Raw genomic sequence first — 23,131 nt, forward strand, 5'->3', positions numbered from 1 at the left:
GACACCCCAAGTCTGCTCATTTCTACAGAGAGTTTTAATGACGCAGTGATTAGATCTGAGTGTAGGAGAGCCTGGATCAAATCCTCAATTTCGAAATTCACTAGGTAACTGAGAAGTCACTACATCTTGGTACTGCTGTGAAGCTTAAGTGCCACCTTCCTTGGAGGATGGATGTGATAAAAACATAATAAACCAGGAGAAGTCAGCCTCAAATCATCATTGTTACCCATCAGTCTTCTCAAGGGTTATTTCAATCAGCTCTCCTGTCTCAACTGCTGGATGAATACTATACATAGTCCAATAATGGAAAACCTGGTCAGGTGTAAGTATTGTAAGTATCCTGATGGCATTCTATTAAACACTGCTGCACAAGCTCACTTACATAATGAACAGGAAAATTAATACGCTACCATTGAGTCCAAATACATGTATCTCTCAACTATACAAGAATAAAATACTTCCCCTCATTACAAATGGGAAGTCATAACTGGAGGTGGGAGCAAACCAGTATTCTTGTTTGCATTGTAAAACTAATTATACAAGAACGTTTTACAAAATAGGAACTTTCAACTGGCAGACCACTGGCCAGATTCAGCTGGCTAAGCAAGTTTCATCTGGCCCCTGGTCGCCCAATCAAATTTTCATAGAATCATAGAATTGGAAAGGACCCACAAGGTCATCCAGCCCAGCCCCGACTAACAGGAAATCTTCCTAGAATATCGCCAGAGGTGTCTGTCAAATCTCTGCCTGAAGATCTCCAGTGAGGGAGAAATCACCACCTTTTAATTGTGCATAAAGAAATGTTTTACCCAGGTTTTGTTTTCAAGGAAAAGCAATAATAATTCATATATGTTTTAATGTATTATTCTCTCAGGCTATACTCTAAATAGCCCGTGTCTCAAAATCTCAATGGGGCTCCTCATTCTGTCATCCATGCAACCAGAGGGGATGGATCAGTGGAAGTCACAAATGACAAGCTACCAAGGCCATCCAAGATCTTGGGATTCCTGTTCTTATGGCTATGTATTGCCAACTTTAAGATATTTGAGAAAGAGATTGTCATGATTCCTGGACTAGTGTCTGGAAGATAGAGTGGGCCCCCCAGAATATAAAAGTGGGTCATACTTGATCTAGATGAAATAGAAAATCTGCCAATTCAACTGTCTCTTATTTTGTTCATGTTCTAATCCTGACTTAGGGCGCAATCCTTACGCTTTATATCAGTGCTTTCCAGCACTGACTTAAGGGCAATGCAGCTCTAAGGTAAGGGAACAAACATTCCCTTACTTTGAGGAGGCCTCTGTGAGTGACACCCAACTGTAGGATGCAGCACACGTCCCATTGGCACCACTAAGCCAGTGCTGGAAAGTACTGACATAAGGGGTTAGGATTGCACCCGTACTTTCTGATCTGAACAAATACTAGATAGAAAAGATACAGCTATACTCATATTAGACAACACATTCTTAAAGTAACAATTCATCTTGCTAGACGGATGCAGCAGATATCAAGTTAAATAGCTGTTATAGTAGTAATTAGTGCATTAGGCCATTAAGTCACAGGCTTGCAGCAGCAAGGTAAAATACAGGGTTTTACATGCAGCACATCCAGAAGACACATCATAAAACTTGGAAAAGATGGCTAAGTCCAATTCTGCTTAGACTCATATCTTTGGAGTGATATGGCAAACAGTAATTAGAGTGACTTAGGAAAGTTTACCAACATTCACCTTAAAAAGATTGTATCTCCCTTCTGGAATCTCTGCCCCTGGAGTTACTTCCATAGCAATGTCTTCGGCCTAAGTTAAATAACACATTGCCCATTAAAATACCACATTATGGACTGATGGGCTACATTACAACTAACAACAGCTTACAGGCTAGTTGTAGCTTGGTGGTTCCACACTATCAACACAAAGGGCCAACAACGAAATGGAGCAACGTTTCTGGATGGTGGGAATAGGAAGGAATGGTATGAACTTTCTGAACTACACAAACTTCTAACATTCACTGTGGATATATAACTTCAGAAGGGATAAGCATTTCCATCATTTCGTATGCCAGAGATTTTATTTATTACCGTCATTTTACTTGAAGCTGAGGTAACAGGTAAAATTTCAAGACCCATTCGTATCCTCTTTTGTTTTTCACAGTATGCTTTCCAGGTATCTTCATTAAACCCATAATTGAAATAATCTGAGAGATCAGCACCTTAACAGAAAAAAACAGACATTTCAGAAATTAAATACAATTGGTATGAAGGAAGGGAAATAACCCAGTGTTCCTTTTTCACTAAGATCGCTAGCTGTTGGTTTCTATAAGCGAAATATAGCTGAAAAACCACTCAGAAAAGCACATTAGTATGCTTTATTTTCTCCAACATATACTAACATCCACCAGGAACTATTAATTAATTGTGTTCCAAAGAAGTAAAACATTCCACCAAGCAACATATCCGCTGTGTCAGAACTGCACAGGTCAAGGAATTTCTAGAAGGTATCAAAACGCACCCATCGACATATCAGAGGAATTTGATTTGCTGATGAGTACTTGTAAACAGATGCACTGGAATATTTTTGGGTTTAAAAGTCAAATATTGGAGTATTATCTGCTTATTTGAAAGAACTAGCAATTTTGCTTCTTAACCTATATTGCATTCATACGGTCCTGTACAAAAGTGAGCACTGTTCATTTGTTTGAAAATTATTTCACTTTCTCCTAATTTGCTATATGGAAAAGTTGCATTTCTGTTCCTCTATTAAATTTCACTGTCGTAATTATTTTCTGAATTTCAGCCCAAGACTTCTTACCTGGTTTTCTCCAAGGTTTATCCTCAAAGGAATCCAAATCTACTTCTAACAGGGGAACACCATTAATGCTTCCTGGTGCATCGAGATCGACCCCTTTCACTTTTGCCCCTATCAAGAAATGTCAAAAGATTAATTACATATGACTGCAAGGAAGATAACACTATTACTAGCTCTGCATTAAATGGAAGTGCTTATTACTTATATTACAGGAGAATGGTGTCTATCAGTGTGGAAAACTGGAATAAAAAAATGTGAGCTATGGAGAAACACTGAAGGAGTAAAGAGAAACAAAAGTCATTCATACAAAAATATAATTTACTGCTTAAGCCATTTCTTCACACGTTGCATATATACAACAGGGATCAAATGTGTACACCTGTGGACTGGACAGAAATGTGTTAATGTTCCAAATTTTGAGCCAATGTTGACTATGGAGAATGGAGATCTCAGAAGTGACTTTCGGTTGAGTGCCCAAGGGCATTTCTCAGCATAGTTTGTTTCACAGGGTTGTTATCTCTATCAGGAGAATGTAATTGCAACTCCCTGTCATCTTATGAGAGGATGAAAAACAATTAACATTTATCATTCCAGCTTTCTATAAATGCATCCCTGTTCTTATTTCTGTTTTTTTATAATTCCCTATAGTGCTGTAATGAATGCATAATTCTATTAATTCTATTAAGTCACAAAAGATGCTCACCAGAGGATCCATATGATCGCCCTCCTGTTTTGATATTGAGGTTAACAGGTGCCGCTCCATACCTAAAACAACACACTTTTATTAAATGAAGAAAAGGAAGGTTTACAGCAGTTAACCTTGGCACTCATTATGCACACATGAAACAAAACTTAGAATTTTGCAGACAACTAATTCTTCATTACCAAAAGAAAATAAAGAATTTGCATTATATTACCACTTCAAAAACCATATACAGGCATCTCTCTGTATCCATCTGTAACTGCAGGGGATAGGTTCCTGTAGCTACCACAGATAGCAGTGAATCCTACTCAAAATCCCCTCTCCAGTTGTGCCCATGACTCACTTCTCTTCATTTGAAAACGCTTTGCACTAGGAATATTTTTCTTCCTTTCACCTTGGAACAGGAAGCAGACTGTAAGAACCTAGACTCATAGCTGCTAGATATACTACAGAGAGGCAACAGTGAGAATGCACTTCCTGTTAGTGTTCTCACTGTCACCTCCTCTAGCATTCCTCTAGCAGCTACGAGTCTAGATTCTCACCATCTGCTTTTTTTCCAAAGCAAGAGAAAAAAAGCAAAATGTTTGCCGAAAGAAAAAAAGGTGAGTTATGACTCAGTGAGGCAGAATTTGAGAACCGTAGATAAGTGAAACTGCAGATATGGGACCTGTGAATACAGGAGGATGCCTGTTCAGTAAAACTTGTTTTATTTTAAGCTTACTTAAGTGGCAAAGGGCACAATCCTAACCAACTTTCCAGCACTGAGGTAAGGGTAATGCAACTCCAAGGTAAGGGATCAAACACTGCCTTACTTGAGGAGGCCACTACGACTGCATGATGCAGTACATGCCAAGCTGGCACAGCTATGCCGTTGCTGGAAAGTTGGTTAGGATTGTGCCCAAACTCTTTTAACTAGAATCTCCATGCCTGGTGGAGATAAATAATGGGATGCATAACAAAGCATTAGTTAAACAAGCCACCACCTATCTCTGAGCTCCTGTCCCTCACTTACCTGACAGAGTGACTCTATGACCTCCCTCCCTACTTCCTGAAAGCCTCTAAGACAGGAGGCATTCCACTTCTTTCCAGACAAAGGCCTCATTTATGAGGAATTTATGAGTGGAATACCACTGTTCCTACAGGACCCTTTTGAAAAAAGGATGAAGGGAGGCATTGTAAAGGGAGCTCTGTCCAGAAAGGAGGAAGCAGAGGGAACCCTGGAGGTGGTAAAAGCTTTGTTAAGCGTCCCCCTTTCCCCATGTAAACTAACATGCTTTTCCTGAATTTCAATATGTTTGCAGCACAAACCTTGATTTCTAAAATAAAAATTAAGATATTTTGATTAATATTCTGCTGATTAAAAATTGCAACCTAATTAAACTCACATTAAAAATCACAATCACCTGAATGGTACGAACGCATAAACAGTTAACTAGGCAAAAATACTTAAAAACAAAATACAGTATTGCTTGAGCTTTACATATTTTGCCTTAGACAAAAGTTGTAAATAAATGTACATAAGTGGCTGGTTCATAAAAAAAAAAATTTACTTCCCAATCTGCCCACACATACAGGACAACCAGACCATTTTTTTAAAAGTTCAACTCTCTTGAAGTGTACACATGCTTCTCTGTCCAGAGGCAATTGTACTTCAGCAAGGAAAGTGGCTACTGAAAAATCTGTCTTTGATAAAAACCTTTAGTATTATAACATGATGAAATTCAGATCTGGAATGTCAGTAGCCAACTCACCCATACTGTGGGGCTCCTGTTTTAATATCGCCAATAGTGACCTGGACATCATCCTCATCATCATCACTGTCACTGTCACTGTCATCCTCCGCTTCTGTCACTTTCTATTATAAAAGACAGTGATAATGCATTATATGCAATTATATGATTAGCAAGTTTAAACTAACATTAAACACTTCTAACACAAATATCTTACAGCAATAATTATTGACAGTTCACAACAGTTGCCAGTTTGAGACTTGAATGACACTGATGTGGGGGATGATCTTATCCGTGGTGGCTCCACAGATGTAGAATTCCTTCACCCTGATTGCACTTGGCAACTTCTTTGCAGATACTCCAACAGTGACTGAAGACTCTCCTATTCCACTCTCCTTTGTCTAATTTCTTTTTCTTTCTTAAATTTAGTTAGTACATTATGTTTTAACAAGTTCTAACAGATGGGTCAAACATACTGCATTGTCAAAGAGGAAACGGGACAAACCACATATTACACACAAGTGTATGTAACAAAAAAGAAGCTTTTGGAAGAACTCATTTGGAGCAGATACATAGCAAGTGGAGAAAAGCTGCCTAATCCTTTCTTTGCTAGCCAAGTTTCAACTTCAAACCATGCATCTTGACATCATCATCATTGGCATCCTTCAGTCTCGGGAGACTATGGTATCACGCTCTGAAAAGTGGTTCTGGAATAGCATCTAGCGTGGCTAAAGAGGCCAATTCGGGAGTGACAATCCCTTCCACACTGGGAGCAAACGTAGTCTGTCCCTGGTCTGTCTCCCTGGCTATGGGCCTTCCTTCTTTGCCTCTTTGCCTCAGTCTGTTGGGAGGTACCTCTTCAAACTGGGAGAGGCCATGCTGCACAGCCTGCTTCCAAGGACGCTCAGAGGCCAAGGTTTCCCATCTGTTGAGGTCCATTCCTACGGCCTTCAGATTCCTCTTGCAGGTGTCCTTGTGTCGCAGCTGTGGTCTACCTGTAGGGTGCTTTCCCTGCACAAGTTCTCCATAGAGGAGATCCTTTGGGATCTGGCCATCATCCATTCTCACAACATGACCAAGATAGCGCAGGCATCTCTGTTTCAGCAGTGCATACATGTTAGGGACTCCAGCTTGTTCCAGGACTGTGTTGTTTGGAAATTTGTCTTGCCAGGTGATACCGAGGATGCGTCGGACGCAGCGCATGTGGAAAGCGTTCAGTTTCCTCTCCTGTTGTGAGCGAAGAGTCCATGACTCACTGCAGTACGGACGTGTAAAGACACAAGCTCTGTAGACCTGGATCTTGGTATGTTCCGTCAGCTTCTTGTTGGACCAGACTCTCTTTGTGAGTCTGGAAAACGTGGTAGCTGCTTTACCGATGCGCTTGTTTAGCTCGGTATCGAGAGAAAGAGTGTCGGAGATCGTTGAACCAAGGTACACAAAGTCATGGACAACCTCCAGTCCGTGCGCAGAGATTGTAATGCAGGGAAGTGAGTACACATCCTGAACCATGACCTGTGTTTTCTTCAGGCTGATCGTCAGTCCAAGTCTTGGCAGGCCTTGCTAAAACGATCCATGAGCTGCTGGAGATCTTTGGCAGAGTGGGCAATGACAGCTGCATCATCAGCAAAGAGGAAGTCATGCAGACATTTCAGCTGGACTTTGGACTTTGCTCTCAGTCTGGAGAGCTCTCCTCTTTTCTTCAATGACTGGTGTCAACTCCTCAGAGTGGGCTTCAAACCAGTCTGCCGTCTTGTTGGTCTTCTTGTCAAATACGGACAAGACGGTGTTGTAAACAGCATTGTTGAAATGTTCCCATCTGTTGGATGCATTTGCATCGGCCAGGCCTGGAAGAGATTCCTCAAGCGCTCGTACAAATTCCTCCACTTTTTCCTGATCCTGGGTCTTGCTGGTGTCAATGCGAGGTCTTCCTTCCTTTTTCGTGTGATACAGTCACTTTGTTTGCAATTTCACTCCTCTGCACACCAAGGAGTGGTCAGTGTCGCAGGCGGCACCCTGATAACTGCGTGTGATCTTGATGCTGGGAAAGCTGGAGCGTCTGGTGAGAATCAGGTCAAGCTGGTAACAGTGCTTTGATTGTGGGTGTCTCCAAGAGCCTCTGTGTTGGGGCTTCATGTTGAAGAATGTGTTGCTGACACAGAGACCGTGATGGCAGCAAAACTCTACCAGGCGCTGGCCATTTTCGTTCATCTTCCCAGTGCCGAACTGACCTAAGCAAGTGGGCCACAAACTGTGATCAGTACCAACTCTAGCAATGAAGTCGCCAAGGATGAACAATGACTCTTTCTCGGGGACTTTCTTGATAGTGGTGGCCAGGTTGTCATAGAATTTGTCTTTATCTTCTGCTGGAGAAGACAGAGTCGGTGCATAAGCACTGATGAGAGTGACAAGTCCTGCAGATGAGTGGAGTTGCAGGGACAAAGTTCTTTCACTTCCTACAGTAGGTGGGATGATGGATTCCAGCAGGGTATTTCTGACTGCAAAGCCATGTTCCCTGGCCCCATGTTCTCATGCATCTTGACACATTCTTAAAAATCCCATGAGTGGGAGAGAGGAGAAAACAGCAGGGCAGTCAATCTGGAGCAGAAAATAGCCAAAGGACTAAGCAACTCTCTTCAACCACTGCTTTGCTTCTCAGAAGTGGCCCTTCTTGAAGCTACTGTTCTTCAGAACAAGCAGTCAGGTTACCCACATTTGCACGTAACTGGCCCTTTCTCAAGGTTACATTATTTTATCTTTAAAAATATATTAAGGTAAACATTGCATAATACCCATGAGCTGAACACTAGCTGAAGTACATTATGACAGTGCCAGTGTCACATTGTTGGAAACCTTGAAGCAAAGTTCTGCACTAAGTCCCTGATAGTGCCTCCCCATCCCAATAGCACACTGATGTTATCACTACCACCAGTACTGAGAGTTTGGGGCTGGCTAAGCCAGGCAGGCCTTCTGATGGGCATGGGCCCTCAGCAACTCTCATCTGAGTGACTCCTGACACCACCCTGCAATTGGATGACCAAGGAGCTCAGAATTAAATACAAATATTTGATATGCTATTCAATCTATTTTTCTAATAATTTACCAACTGTTCTAATATTATAGCAGAGAAAAGAAGCATAGCAAGGCAGGCCAAGACTATTGGCTTTCAAAATTGAGGACAATTTCAGACAGCATACCTTTAGTTCAATGTCTTTCACGTCATTTCACATCTGGATTTCCTTTAAACCCTTAACTGAACGTTCTAGACTAACAATGCTTATCAATACACATTGTGAAAAAACATACTGGTAAGTCCAATAGCTACCACAAGTAGCATGCTCTGGATCAAACTATGTTAGATAATACCAGCCTAGAAAATCATTACCGTTTTCACGACACCATTTTCAGCAGCTTCTTCCTCATTTCCAGTTGAAGGTGGAACACTTAAAAATAAAAGGCATTAAGTGGGTTGTGAATGTCGAGTATATTTCACATATAACAGGATACAGTCGGTCCTCAGTATCTGTGGGGGGTCTGTTCCCAGACCCCCCCGCAGATACTGAAATCCACAGAAAATGTAATCTGCAGGTGGACTTCTAGTCACATCAGGAAGGCCTTCTGAGGTGCGGGGAGGCCATGTGCAGCCTCCCCACTCCTCAGAGGAGCCCCCCCAGACACAACTTCTGGTCATTTCCAGGAGCTCCTCTACTGCAGGTTTGCGATCTGCATTGAGTCAAATGTGCAGATCATGAACCTGTGGATGATGAGGACTCCTCTGTATACATAACAGGATAACATTTCAAAGATGCAAAAGAAAATTAAAGATAGTAGCTTTCGCTGACTTTCAATACAAAGCAGATGTATTTGCAGATAATATGAATTGATTTATGGAACACATTTCACAGCCAATGCTACAAAGACAAAAGTCATAAGACACCTACCTGGCAGGTGTTTCTTCTGGTCTCTCTTCTTCATTTTCATCTACAAAAGGCAACAAACTACATCAAAATCCTTTCCAACAAAAATGGCACAAATACCTCACAAATTTCAAGTCATAATTTAAAACAAAAATGCATGCTTCAGCCCAGCTCCTGTGCCTGACACATAGTATGCACATGAAACTTTTTCCAAGACTTTTTTCAATAGTAGAAAAAGTATTGCCAATTTAATTTCTGTGGTTCAAGTTGCTGTTACAGGCCCAAAGGCAGAACCAGAAAAAAGGGGCAGTAAGGTTAGTCAGGAAAACTTCATTCAAAGATAGACTGAACTCCATACTATTAATTAATTTAGATCTATTACATGTTATTTCATGAACTAAACCCAGTACAAATTACTACAGCACGTGAGTTATGAAAATTAGAGTCTGAGCCAAATTATTATTTATAGCACAATCTACGCACATAGCGCTTTACAAAAAAATGACAGAACAGTTTCTTAGCACTCACACAGCCCAATCCTGAGCTCCCATGGCACAATGTGGCACCAAAAACGGCTGTCGGCACATCCTGCACACCACCAGCAGCTGCGGACAGCACTTCAGGAGAAGGGGACTTTCATAAGGGAAGTAGCCCCGCAATGGGGCTACTCGATTCACCGCCGACCAAAAGGTAGACAGTGAAGTAAGAGCTTTTGTGTCGGGCGCCGAGCCCCACATGAATGCTCTGAATCCAGTGCAGCAGAATTCCACCGGACCGGCCTCCCTCCCTCCCTGCTCCCTCTCCCCAGCATGCCTTCTGCCCGCCCTCTCCCTGCCTCCCCCCTCCCCGTCATGCTTCCGCCCCATCACGCCTCCTCCCCACCCCCACTTTCCTCTCTGCGCCTCGGTGGTCCATGCAACCACTGAGCAGCAGAGGCTGGGCGCCCACCCAGCACTAGCCCAGCGCCGGCCAGCGCTGGGCTAGCATGGGTGCTCGCCCAGCGGTAAGCCTCACAAACGTGCCTTATGGCATGTTTGCAACAGTGCGCACCGGCACTAAGCCAATGTGTCGAGCTCTGCATTGTGCTCACAGTCTACATGCAGATACGCGGAAGACCACAAGAGGAAGAAGGCAGAAGTGAGAGGAGAGTAACCAGGAGAAGAACACATGATTATTTAATGTACACGTATTAAGATTCAACTGCTATAGAGAACTTGGGCCAAAGGCTTCATAGAAAAAGTGGGTTCTGAGAAGGGTTTGAAAGAAGTAAGGGGGGAAGCAACACAAAGGTGATGGGAGGGGGAGTTCCAGGTATAAAAGCTTGCAAGGAAGAAAGGTAGAATTGTTCAAGGAAGGATGAGACCCTTCAGGTGGCTGAGGGGAGCAAAGATAATGGGCAGAAATACAATGGAATATGACAGCAGAGAAATAAAGAAGGGCACCGCCATAGAAGGCTTTGAACATAGACTAGTGTTTGTGCTGGATCTGGCAGCACAGAGATTTATAGAAGTGCTGGATGCAGTGACAACAACAACAAAGTTAATGAGTTGGGCAATGGAGTGCTGGATGGAGGTAAGAGGTTTGAGGTGAGACAATAGAAGGTCAGAGAGGATTAGGCTGCTGTAGTCAAGTGAGAGGTGACCAGTGAATGAACAAGAGATTTGGAGAAGCTCAATAGCTTCCATGTTTATGGGTTCATGGATGTGCTGATGCTTATATTACTTCAAAAGATGCTCTCATGTAAAGAGGTTCCAGACTTGGATTTCACATCTATATAATTCAGAATTACCTTTGTTTGCTTGTAGAGATTAAATTCTGACTTATTTCCTTATCATGAATGGAACCACAATTTACTCCCAATTGTGGGAATGTTTATTTCCCACAATTTATTATTATGTTCTTCATACCACTTTGTTGAAGATATTTAGATATCAAAAAGTGAGATCTTCTGAACAAAAACCAAATCTTCCTCACTTCTTCATTTGTGTACTAATGCTACCACCTTCTCTCTTTCCTAATAGAGTTTCTTGTGTTTTTAATTACTGCACAACAAGAGGAAAGTCAACCAGAAATGCTGTTCCTCTGGCTGCATCCCCATCTCAGGGAAACACTTTGAAATCTCTGCATGTCATGAACCTGTGAAAGCTATGAGAGAGCTTCCACAAGTTAGGTCAATACTGTACTAATCTAAATTCTGTCCGATGGTCAGGATATACCATTTATTCCTAGATATTTCACAAACTTCATATGATCAAGTTTTTTGGTTCAAGCTGCTTGAAGCCCAAGGGCGTTTTACCTGCCTTTAAACACCATTAGTTTTAATTGTATTTCTCCATAGCCAAGCCTTTATGATTAGCATGATGTAAAAATTCCAATTTTTTTTCTTTTAAGTACATGAAGTACCATGGAAGAGGTAACAGAATAGTGGCAAGAGAATAGTGGCAAGAGAATAGTGGCAAGAGAACAACACTGCTTCTGTTGGAGGTGTGCAGTACAGGTGTCTGTGTTTCAACTGAGCTCCCCTTGTCTGCCATATAGACAGGAAGGAGTCTAGAAGAGGCTGTACATTAATACTGGAAGCTATTCTGCATACCATGGCATTGCCATAGTTTCTCTTACCAACATCTATCATGTGGACATGCCCTCAAAAACTACAACACAAAACATTTGGAAGTCTCTACCAATTCAAAGACCTCACTTGGCTTTAGAGAGACATGAAGTGCATCATTATGGTTGTTGGAAGAGAACCTTAAAAGGGACAGTCACATGGGGGGGGCCCCTGAGGGGTGGACAGCAAAAGGGCTAGAGCAGGGGTGTCCAAAGTTTTTGGCAGGAGGGCCACATCAGCTCTCTGACACTGTGTCAGGGGCCGGGGGGGGGGGAAATTAATTTACATTTAAAATTTGAATAAATTTACATAAGTTTACATAAATGAATATATTAAAGATGAACTTATATGAATGAATGAAGGTCTTGCAATAGCTCAATGCCTATAAAAGGCCTTGCACAAAGCAAGGCTGACCTTTCCTTTGCTGCTGCTGCTGCATCACAGATGTGAAAGAGCAAGCAGTGGAGGGAGCTCTCATCGCACAGCTCACACGAGAGGTCAAACAGTTGCCCTCATGCTGAGAGAAGTTGCGTTGGGCCAGCGTGGGCTTCAACAAATCTCCGGAGGGCCAGAGGCTCACTGGAGACTGGGGGCTCCCTGAGGGCCGCATTGAGAGGCCTCGAGGGCAGCAAGTGGCCCCCGGGCCGGGGTTTGGGCACCCCTGGGCTAGAGAGAGGATTTTGGCCAAACCGCTTCTTTTGCAACAGGGAACAAGAAGCATCAACTCTGTAAGACAGTCTATCCCTAGGGTCATTTACTCAGAAGTGCCATTGAGGTTGCACTCCTATACACCAGCCATTTTAAACCACTGTGCCATGGCACACTGGTGTGCTGCAAATGGTCTCTAGGTGTGCTGCAGGAATTTGGGAGATGGTCACTTATTAGTAGGGCCATTGGGGGATGTGACCCCCCCCCCATTGGTAGCACAGTGAGCTTTATCAATTGTCAAAAAAACTGATGGTGTGCCTTGACCACTGTAGTGCCCAGCCAGTGTGCTGTGAGATGAAAAAGGTTAAAAACCACTGCTATACACACTTTCCTAGGGATAAGCCCCATTGAATACAATGAGACTTACTTCTGAGTAGGCACGCACAAGATTATGCTGAGAGCTCAGCAAGGTTTACTCTTGTGTAAATGTGCCTGGGGCTGCTGTTGGTATTGAAGCTTGAGGAAAGTAATGGATTTTTATTGAACCTGAGAGAAGCAACTGCCGCTCAAGATCCACACATTGAGAGTCCAATGCCATGCATGACTACTCAGAAGTTCCATAGTAGTCAATGGATCTTACCTCCACAATTACCCCCACCCTCCAGGTAAGTGTGGATAGGATTGCATGAAGCCTGAAAAAGGAGAAGGTGCTTGGGAGCCCAATCCTATGTCTGTCTGCTCAGAAGTATCATTGCTGTCAATGGGGCTTACTCCCAGGAAAGTGTGCCTAGGATTGCAGCCACAGTGAGCCCAATACTATGCATGTCTACTCAGTAGTAAGACCCATTAAAGTCAATAGGGCTTACTCCCAGGTAAGTGTGCATAGGTTTGCAACCTGAAAGTCCGATCCTGTGCATGTCTACTCAGAAGTAAGTCCCATTCTAGCCAATAGGGCTTACTACCAGGTAAGTGTGAGTAGGTTTGCAGCCTGAGAGCCCAGTCTATGCATTTCTACTCAGTAGTAAGTCCCATTATAGTCAGTGGGGCTTACTCCTGGGTAAGAGTGGAGAGCACAGCAGCCTGGGCCTTCCTTGGAAGAGGACGAGACGCCTGCGGGGGCGACTGGGGGGGGCTCCCCGGGCCAAGGGACGCCGCCGGGGCCCAGGAGGCGGAAGCCGACCTGGCAGCAGCAGGCCCCGCACGCGGCCTGCTGCTTGAACCCGGGCCTTGCGGGCCCACCGGCGGGCAGGGTCTGGACGAGACCTGCGGAGGCGGCCGGGGTGGGGGCGCGAGAGACGTACCGCCATAGAGCCACTCCTCCTCCTCGTCCCCGGCGCCAGACCCGCTCAAGTCCGCCGCCAGTCGCTCCACCTCGCCGCCCGCCGACATGGCTGCTTCCCCCTCCCCGCACGCACGCGCGAGCGCCGCCCGCCCCGCCCGCGCAGGCTGAGCCGTTCCGCAGGGCTTCCCTCCCCTCAAGCCAAGTGCTGTGGCGGCCGCGAGGCCCCCAGAAGCCCAGAGGCTGCCTCGCCTCCCGGTCCGCCTGTGACTGACAGGAAGGGGCAGACTCCAGTCCCTGCGGCGGGGGCGATGGCGTCCACACACACACAACTCTTGACACAGACAACACACGCTGATATCTTTTCACACACACACCCCACTACTGTTGACACACACACTCTTGACAGCGTCTCTAGACACACGCACCCCACTACTCTTCTCACACACACCCCCCATGAAATCTCTCGACACACACCCCCACTACTTTTGACACACACACCATGGCATCTCTTCAAACACACACACACACCCCACTACTCTTGACATACACACTTACACATGATAGCATCTCTTGACACACATACCCCACTACTCTTGACACACACGCACATGCGTGCGCGATGGACTCTCTCGACACACACACCCACACCATGGCATCTCTTGACACACACACTACTCTTTACACACACACACACTCCACTACTGTTCCTGGCTCAGGGGTTGGCAGTGGTTGAAACAGCAACCAAAAGAAGACCCCTCTTGCTCTCACAGCACCCTCATGGGCAAGTGGATGCGCTCTGCCACTTGTGGGTCTGTCCCATGGAACTCAGGAAGGGAGAGGTACCCAAAGTTTTTAACACCAGGACCCACTTTTTAAAATGAAACTCTATTGGGACCCACTTAGGTTTACCAGTTTGTTTTTTTAAAAGATCTAAAAAGAAATAAAAATTTATTTATTTATTTATATTATATGTAATAGCCATAGAAAAGACCCTCAATCATTGATCTCCCTATTATCTACACATGCTTGCAAACTGAGGAGCTGAGCTCTTTGCAGGGTAATTAGCAGTTGCAGTATCAGATTTTTGAATTTCCCCCCACCCCACTCAAACACAAGTCATTGTCCCCCCAAGAAAGAAAATATGCCTTCTTTACCTCAGCTATAAATGCTCCTGACATGTCTAGTCCTACAAAGCGTTGCAAAGTCAGGACGCAATGCTATCCACTCTGACCTGGAAGTAAGTTCCATTGCCATAAATTGGGAATTCTGAGTCTACTCATGCATAGATTGGGCTCAAAGTCAGGCTGCAATGCTATGCACATTTACCTGGGAGTAAACTCCTATAAAGGAACTTAGGGTGCAATCCTAACCCCTTATGTCAGTGCTTTCCAGCACTGACATAAGGGCAATGCAGCTCTGAGGTAAGAGAACAAACATTCCCTTACTTTGAGGAGGCTTCTGTGAGCGACACCCAACTGCAGGATGCAGCACACGTCCCATTGGCGCCGCTATGCCAGTGCTGGAAAGTACTGACATATGGGGTTAGGATTGCACCCTTAACTTCTGAGTAGATATGCATAAGGTTGGGTTGTCAGTTTTCACCATTTTATTTCCTGAATATACACCAGATGCATATTTCTCCTACTGAATGACCAGTCTCTCCAGAGGTATTTATTTATTGACTTTCCTATGTAATGCTGTTGGCTGCTCTAGGAGAAGGATGCCTTTCATGGTTTAGAAAGAGGCAATGGACACACAAATTGTCTAGCCCACCTTTATCTTTAGGTAGGTCTGCCTCTTTGCAAAGAAAAGAGCAACACAACTATGTTGCAGGAATGACCACAGCGAAAACGAAAATGGTGAAGGCTGTGGACCTAGTTCAGTGGTTCCCAACTGTGAGCCATGACTCCCCAGGGAGCCATGGAAACCAGCCAGGGAGCCACTGAATCCTTGTGAAAAAGCCACCACCCTATACAATGTATAGGATTCTCACTATAATGGGGAGCCATAGCTAATAGTCCAGTAGGAGCTGCCAGTCAAAAATGCTTGGATCATTAGAAAAGGTATTGAGAACAAAACGGCTAATATTATAATGCCGTTGTACAAATCGATGGGACGCCCACACCTAGAGTATTGTGTCCAGTTCTGGTTGCCACATCTCAAAAAGGATATAGTGGAAATGGAAAAGGTGCAAAAGAGAGCAACTACGATGTTTACTGGGCTGGGGCACCTTCCTTATGGGGAAAGGCTACGGCGTTTGGGCCTCTTCAGCCTAGAAAAGAGACACCTGAGGGGGGATGTGATTGAGACATACAAAATTATGCATGAGAAGGGTAAAGTGGATAGAGAGATGCTCTAACACCAGAACCAGGGGAAATCCACTAAAATTGAGTGTTGGGAGAGTTAGGACAGACGAAAGAAAATATTTCTTTACTTAGCATGTGGTTGGTCTGTGAAACTCCTTGCCACAGGATGTGGTGACAGCATCTGGCCTAGATGCCTTTAAAAGGGGATTGGACAAGTTTCTGGAGAAAAAATCCATTGTGGGTTACAAGCCATGATGTGTATATGCAACCTCCTGATTTTAGAAATGGGCTATGTCAGAACACCAGATGCAAGAGAAGGCATCAGGAGGCAGTTCTCTTGTTATCTGGTGAGCTCCCTGGGGCATTTGGTGGGCCACTGTAAGATACAGGAAGCTGGACTAGATGGGCCTATGGCCTGATCAAGTGGGGCTATTCTTATGTCTTCCCCCACATCATGTGGCAAGGAGTTCCACTGATTATTATTTTCTTTTGCCTGTCCTAACTCTCCCAACACTCAGTTTGAGTGGCTGTCTCCTGATTCTGGTGCTGTGGGGGAGGGAGAAGAACATCCCTCTATCCGCCCCCACATTTGTATGTCTGAGTTCAAGCCTATGCCTGTCTACTCAGAAGTAAGTCCCATTATAGTCAGTAGGGCTTACTCCCAGGAAAGTGTGGATGGGAATGCAGCCTCAGAGCCAGGCCTATGCATGTCTACTCAGAAGTAAATCCCATGACAGTCAATGGGGCTTACTCCCAGGAAAGTGTGGGCAGCATTGCAGCCCCGTCTGTATCTGGTCACCCTGCTTAGAACAGGCTTGAAGTGCGGGGGGACGGACAACACCCGTTGCCAGGCAACCACAAGACGCTCTCCCCTCCCCTCTGCTGAACTCTCATAGGCTTGCCTCTGCGACGCTGTCCTCGTGACAGACGCGCTTCCGTCATCGGGCGACGGACACACTCCACAACCCCAAACTCTCCTGGTTTCATAGACATCCGGCGCCACGTTTCTCCCCTCCTCCGTTGCCCTCCGGCAGCCAATCACTGCCGGGTAGTGACGTCATGCTCATGCGACGGCTGTACGGACAGGCATAAGGGCTAGTGGACGTCATAGCCACGTGACGGCTGTACGGACAGGCATGGACCAGTGCTGGGGCTCTGTCCCTGTATTGGGCTGAGCGGCTGCTGGGGCTTGTGCTGCTGCTGGTACCTGAGTCCAGCCCTTCTCCAAGGGTTCTGATGTAGTTTTCCTCCCTCTTTCCAAGGCCTTCCCCTGCTGGCTTCTACCTGCCCCATTCCACCTGTGGAGTCTGTGCCTCCCCTCAGGGAGTGCCAGGTGACCTCCAGCTGTGGAGGTGAGCTCCAGGTGAGCTCTGGCTGTGAAGAACAGGTGAACTCCAGCTGTGCCAGGTGACCTCTGGCTGTGGAGAACAGGCAACCTCTGGCTGGCCAGATGAGCTCTGGCTGTGCCAGGTGACCACCGGCTGTGGAGAACAGGTGAGCTCCGGCTGTGGAGAAGAGGTGACCACCAGCTGTGCCAGGCCTCCAGCTGTGCCAGACGACCTCTGGCTGTGGAGAACAGGCAACCTCCGGCTGGCCAGGGGAGCTCCTGCTGTAGAGAACAGGTGACCTCCAGCTGTGCCAGGTGAGCTCCAGCTGTGGTCCCGTTATGTCATCCACCTCCTCCTCCCTTCCCCCAACCGGGATGTCCTCCTTCTGCCAGCAGGCTTGGGAGCAGGTGTTTGCCAAGGTGAAGCGGGCCATCGTATTCATGGACCCCGCTTGCGCCGAGAGCCTCCACTGGGCATGTGGAGGAGCCAAAAGCCTGCTGCAGGCCGGGGCTCTCAACGTCAAGGAGTTCTCCAGCTTCGAATCTGGGGGTCCTGAGCAGCCCAAGGCCATCTTTGTGGTGAGCACGCTGTTGAAAGGCAGGACCGTGGACGTAATCCGTGACATTGTGAGCCTCAGCAACTTCCAGTACTGTGTGGTGTTCACAGCTGTCAGTCACGCCGTGCACTTGCAGGCCCATAATGCTCCGAGTGGTACTGAGGCTGAAGGCGGTGGCCAAGTGGTTTTTGAACAGTTTGAAGAGAAGCTCTGCCAGTGGATGGGCAACATGAACTACACCGCAGAGGTGCGGCATGCCACTCTATTCCTGGCACCCATCTCACCTCACCTCTTTGTAACGCCTGCTTTTTCTTTGCTCTTCCCCTTGATGAATCTGGATTTGGCTCAGATCAATAGTGTCAGACCAGAGAAGAAAAAATTTGCTACCTTGACCGATGTCGACTTCTCATCTCTGTCTTCAGAACTGCAGCTTGAGATTAGGTCCCTGGTATCGGGATTGAACAGCTTGTTTGAGTACATCAGTGTGCGGGAGGAATGTTTTGCTGTTGGCACACTGAGCAGGATCATTGCAGGGGATCTGGCAAATTACACTCAAGCCAAGATGAGAAGGAAAACTGCACAATATAAAGCCTCTGTTATCTTTGTGGATAGAACATTAGATCTGACAGGTAAAGATCAGGAGGTTTGGCATGTCAACATGTTTTTTGCTGTTTGATGCTGTTTTTGGTCTGATACCTTTGCCAACATTCTGAGGCTAAGAGGCAAAGAAGGAAGGCCCATAGCCAGGGAGACAGACCAGGGACAGACTGCACTTGCTCCCGGTGTGGAAGGGATTGTCACTCCCGGATTGGCCTTTTCAGCCACACTAGACGCTGTGCCAGAACCACCTTTCAGAGCGCGATACCATAGTCTTTCGAGACTGAAGGTTGCCAATACAATGGTCTGATACAAGAACACTGGCCTTTTACAGACTTGAAAGTTAAAAGGCCTTCATGGTTGTTTAGATTTTGAAAATTCTTTAAATAGCCATAAAATATCACAGTGGTACAGGACAGGGAGGCAGCAGGAGCATCATCCCATGCTTGAGTGAGGTATTAAGAGAGACTGCTATGCATGTCATTAGGACTGTAAGATGTGCGTGCTTGCCTTCCTGAATATAGTATGGACATTGCTGCCTAGATACCAGTTGATGTGTTGTTTGAAACCTCCCTATCACTATTTTAAGGGAGGTTTCAGGGCCTCTGTCTCTGAGCTATAAGCATTCCTCACCCCTAATGTGGACTTGAACTGCTCATAAAGGCTCCTCAAGGCTGTAGTTCAGAAGGATATTGCCAGGCTCCAAACCCTGTAACATCTCAGATTCTTTTGTAAGGACTTTTGTCATCTGTTGGATAAAAAGGGGGAGGTTTAGTGTTCTCTTAAATACTGTTATTAAGCTGTTATTAAGGATGATAGTCTTCATAGGTATTTACATATTGAAGTCAAGAAATCCCAGTCTTCGGATAACTGCATCAGCAATGAAAATTGATATCCTCCACGTATACACACGCAATACTGAAGTCATTCAGCAATAGTTATAAATACGCTCGTACATAAGAGAGTTACATCATGCTACTATTTCACCATTGGCAACATATAGTTCCCACACAAATCAGCTTCAGAGGCCCTTCCCCAAGTCTCTCCATCACCGGAGATGAAGTGGGTAGTGATTAGGGATAGAAATTGGGATAGAAATTGAAATTTGCACAGTGGGGCAAAAAACCAAAACTTCACATATAGGCTAATGGGTTCTGAGCTGTCTGTGACAGATCAGGAGAGAGATCTTGGAGTGGTGATGGACAGGTCGATGAAAGTGTCGACCCAATGTGCAGCGGCAGTAAAGAAGGCCAATTCTATGCTTGGGATCATTAGAAAAGGTATTGAGAACAAAACGGCTAATATTATAATGCCGTTATATGTCAGATGCAAGGGAGGGCACCAGGATGCAGGTCTCTTGTTATCTGGTGTGCTCCCTGGGGCATTTGGTGGGCCGCTGTGAGAAACAGGAAGCTGGACTAGATGGGCCTATTGGCCTGGTCCAGTGGGGCTGTTCTTATGTTCTTAAATTCCTCTGTGGCCAGGCCACAACTTTGGAACTATCTCCCCAAAAAGGTTAATCTGGTGCCCAGGTTGCTATCCTTCTGAAGCCAGTTGAATTTGGTTTTGTGTTTGTGCGCCCTTGTTTGCTTGCTTGCTTTTTTTTGGCTGCTTCCACATTGCCCCAAATACCTTGTGGAGCAATCCGGAAGCTGGCATTCAGACTGCCAGGAGCAGCAGACAGGGTGGGAGGTGGGTAGGTTGGTTTGGAGGCAGAGGGGGGGAAAGTGGCTTACTTTTTTTGGGGGGGGGAACTGACTGTGTGAGGCTGGGTGGAGGAACCAGAAGAAAGCAGGAGCAGCCAAGATATAGGGGAGGGGGTGTTTGGCCATCTAGGATCAGATGAGAGGCTACTGTGTTTACACAGTAAACATAGGAACAGCCCCATTGAGGGGCTACTGTGTTTACCTAGATGAAGGGGACAAAAGTCCCCTTCTCCCAAGGTGCTGCCCATGGCTGCTCGAAGCATGCAGCCATTTTTGTCACCGCCACAGCCCCGTGCCCCAGGCAGCTCAGGATTGGGCTGTTAGCTAGCTTTCTAATGACTGTCAAATGTGGTTGTATATAAGAGATATTTGCTGCTTTTGCCCTAAATATATATAAACAGCATACTTTTTATAATTGAGTCATTTGAAGCTTTGTGTTTGGGTAGTTTTGGTTTGATTTTCTTTTTTATGAGGAGGCTCGGGTCCTTAAAATAGCTACTTTTGAAATTGTTTCCATGTAATTTTTACAATGCTGCAATCTGGTTACTATTTGTTCAAATACTTATTTACTTCTTGACCTTTGTCGTTTTGGATGTCATAGTCGATTTTTCTTTTGTACCCTGTTTCAGGAGCAGTTGGTCATCATGGTGACAACCTAGCAGAAAAAATTTTCTCTGTGCTTCCCAAACTGCCTGGCCATATGAACGATGTGATGGTCAACATGGTGGAGTTGACATCTCTACAAACTGATGATGCAAGTTGCAGCATTATAGCACCAGGTTGCCTGGCGCAACCAAAGTAAGATGGTTTTCTTGTGTGTTTGTGTTGGGTATTTTGTTTAATAGTTTTAAAAAATGCATTTCCTTAATGCTGTGTTCTGATTCTGCACTCTCACCCTAGTCCAGCATGAAAGAGACTGATTTTGCATGCAGATTCCCTTTCTAGGTTGGAAACAACACGTGCAGATGTATGTCTGTTTTATTATGTAGACCAGTGGTTGCCAAACTTGCAGCCGCTGCAGAGTGTGGAAACAATCCCTGGTTAGACCAGTGCTTACTGTTGTGATGCGTGGATCACTAGAAGCCCCTTTGACCACCATTGCACAACACTCTGGGCAGTCTCATCTGTGGCCCACTGTCCCAACAGGCTTTGTGCCTGGATTTCTGGGCAGACGCAACTGTGGAGAGTGTTGCACAATGGCGGAGAGGGTCGCGCAGTGGCAACTGTGGAGAGGGGCTTGTAACGAGCAGGGTGGCAGGAAGGTTAGTGCTGCTGACAATGGGGAGGTAATCAGCATTGTTCTGGATCTGGCCCACATACTGTGCTTTGGCAAACACTGATGTAAAGCATAATTTGTTCAAAATATGAATCTTGATTGTACCATCATAGTCTGCTTAGCATATTTATTTCCATATTCTTTAGTCTGCCATGAAGGGGAAGAAATGTGGGCTAAAAATGCAGTAAAAAAATCCACTGTAGCCTAATCTGTCATTTAACTTGGGAATCAGTGAGATTTGATTAGCTCTTCAGGCCTACCTTGGAATAAGTATCAGTTAAGGAACAGTGAGACCTAGATAGAGCAGTGTTTCCAAACTGTGGGTTGCAACCCAATGCTCGCTGTTGCCATCCCTATGGGACTTCTTAGATCTGTGGCAGCTATTTAGCTGATGCAAAACCAGGAAGCCTGGTGTAATGCTGGGTAGGGGTTTAGGATATGGTAGAGACCTGCTCTGCCAATCCTGCCCCCCTGGACCTGATCTGCCTCCCCTTTCCACCCTCCCCAGAATGCCCTCCAGCCACTCTCTCCTGCCACCTCCCACATAGCCCAGTGCAACCTTACTTGTGGCCAGTTGGCGCTGCTCCTGGATACAGCACTGGCAGGCTGGCAAAGGCTGTTGGACTGGCCAGCAGTTCACAAATAGGTGCAAACATGCTTTATGGCATGCTTTATGGTTCTGAGCTGTCTGTGACAGATCAGGAGAGAGATCTTGGGGTGGTGGTGGACAGGTCGATGAAAGTGTCGACCCAATGTGCGGCGGCAGTGAAGAAGGCCAATTCTATGCTTGGGATCATTAGGAAGGGTATTGAGAACAAAACGGTTAGTATTATAATGCCGTTGTACAAATCTATGGTAAGGCCACACCTGGAGTATTGTGTCCAGTTCTGGTCGCCGCATCTCAAAAAAGACATAGTGGAAATGGAAAAGGTGCAAAAGAGAGCAACTAAGATGATTACGGGGCTGGGGCACCTTCCTTATGAGGAAAGGCTACGGCGTTTGGGCCTCTTCAGCCTAGAAAAGAGACGCTTGAGGGGGGACATGATTGAGACATACAAAATTATGCAGGGGATGGACAGAGTGGATAGGGAGATGCTCTTTACACTCTCACATAATACCAGAACCAGGGGACATCCACTAAAATTGAGTGTTGGGCGGGTTAGGACAGACAAAAGAAAATATTTCTTTACTCAGCGCGTGGTCGGTCTGTGGAACTCCTTGCCACAGGATGTGGTGCTGGCGTCTAGCCTAGATGCCTTTAAAAGGGGATTGGACGAGTTTCTGGAGGAAAAATCCATTATGGGGTACAAGCCATGATGTGTATGCGCAACCTCCTGATTTTAGGAATGGGTTAAGTCAGAATGCCAGATGTAGGGGAGAGCACCAGGATGAGGTCTCTTGTTATCTGGTGTGCTCCCTGGGGCATTTGGTGGGCCGCTGTGAGATACAGGAAGCTGGACTAGATGGGCCTATGGCCTGATCCAGTGGGGCTGTTCTTATGTTCTTATGTTCTTATGTTGACACTTGGAGCTGATGCAGGGATGGCTATGCTGGCTCACAAACAATTTAGGATTGTGCTGTCCGTCAGTAACAGTTAGACACTGGTTTGTGATCCGTTAGATCGCCAACTGGAAGTGGGTCACAATCACTATTTTCAATTGTTCAGAGGTG

The 23,131-nt window shown here is 45.6% G+C and overlaps 2 protein-coding genes across 11 annotated transcripts in view; one reads left to right on the forward strand and one right to left on the reverse strand.

Moving 5' to 3' along the window:
- FIP1L1 (factor interacting with PAPOLA and CPSF1) overlaps nt 1-13,810 on the reverse strand; it is a 45,073-nt gene extending 31,263 nt beyond the window's left edge. For 6 of the 10 annotated variants that reach the window (XM_066632777.1, XM_066632773.1, XM_066632772.1 and 3 more), the window contains exons 1-8: nt 13,711-13,810; nt 9,178-9,217; nt 8,622-8,679; nt 5,261-5,364; nt 3,510-3,571; nt 2,810-2,917; nt 2,080-2,210; nt 1,730-1,798 (exon numbers count right to left, since the gene is read on the reverse strand). In XM_066632777.1, coding sequence (XP_066488874.1) covers nt 1,730-1,798; nt 2,080-2,210; nt 2,810-2,917; nt 3,510-3,571; nt 5,261-5,364; nt 8,622-8,679; nt 9,178-9,217; nt 13,711-13,798 — 660 coding nt within the window. In that variant the 5' untranslated portion in view covers nt 13,799-13,810. The remainder of the gene's footprint in view (nt 1-1,729; nt 1,799-2,079; nt 2,211-2,809; nt 2,918-3,509; nt 3,572-5,260; nt 5,365-8,621; nt 8,680-9,177; nt 9,218-13,710) is intronic. The other 4 variants (XM_066632776.1, XM_066632774.1, XM_066632771.1 and 1 more) reach the window with 1 other exon arrangement.
- A 3,320-nt stretch (nt 13,811-17,130) lies between these two features.
- SCFD2 (sec1 family domain containing 2) overlaps nt 17,131-23,131 on the forward strand; it is a 170,564-nt gene continuing 164,563 nt past the window's right edge. Inside the window, exons 1-2 of the mRNA XM_066632539.1 lie at nt 17,131-18,510; nt 20,814-20,982. Coding sequence (XP_066488636.1) covers nt 17,664-18,510; nt 20,814-20,982 — 1,016 coding nt within the window. The 5' untranslated portion in view covers nt 17,131-17,663. The remainder of the gene's footprint in view (nt 18,511-20,813; nt 20,983-23,131) is intronic.

This window comes from Tiliqua scincoides, chromosome 6 (genome assembly GCF_035046505.1).
Source record: "Tiliqua scincoides isolate rTilSci1 chromosome 6, rTilSci1.hap2, whole genome shotgun sequence".
Taxonomy (NCBI): Eukaryota; Metazoa; Chordata; class Lepidosauria; order Squamata; family Scincidae; genus Tiliqua; species Tiliqua scincoides.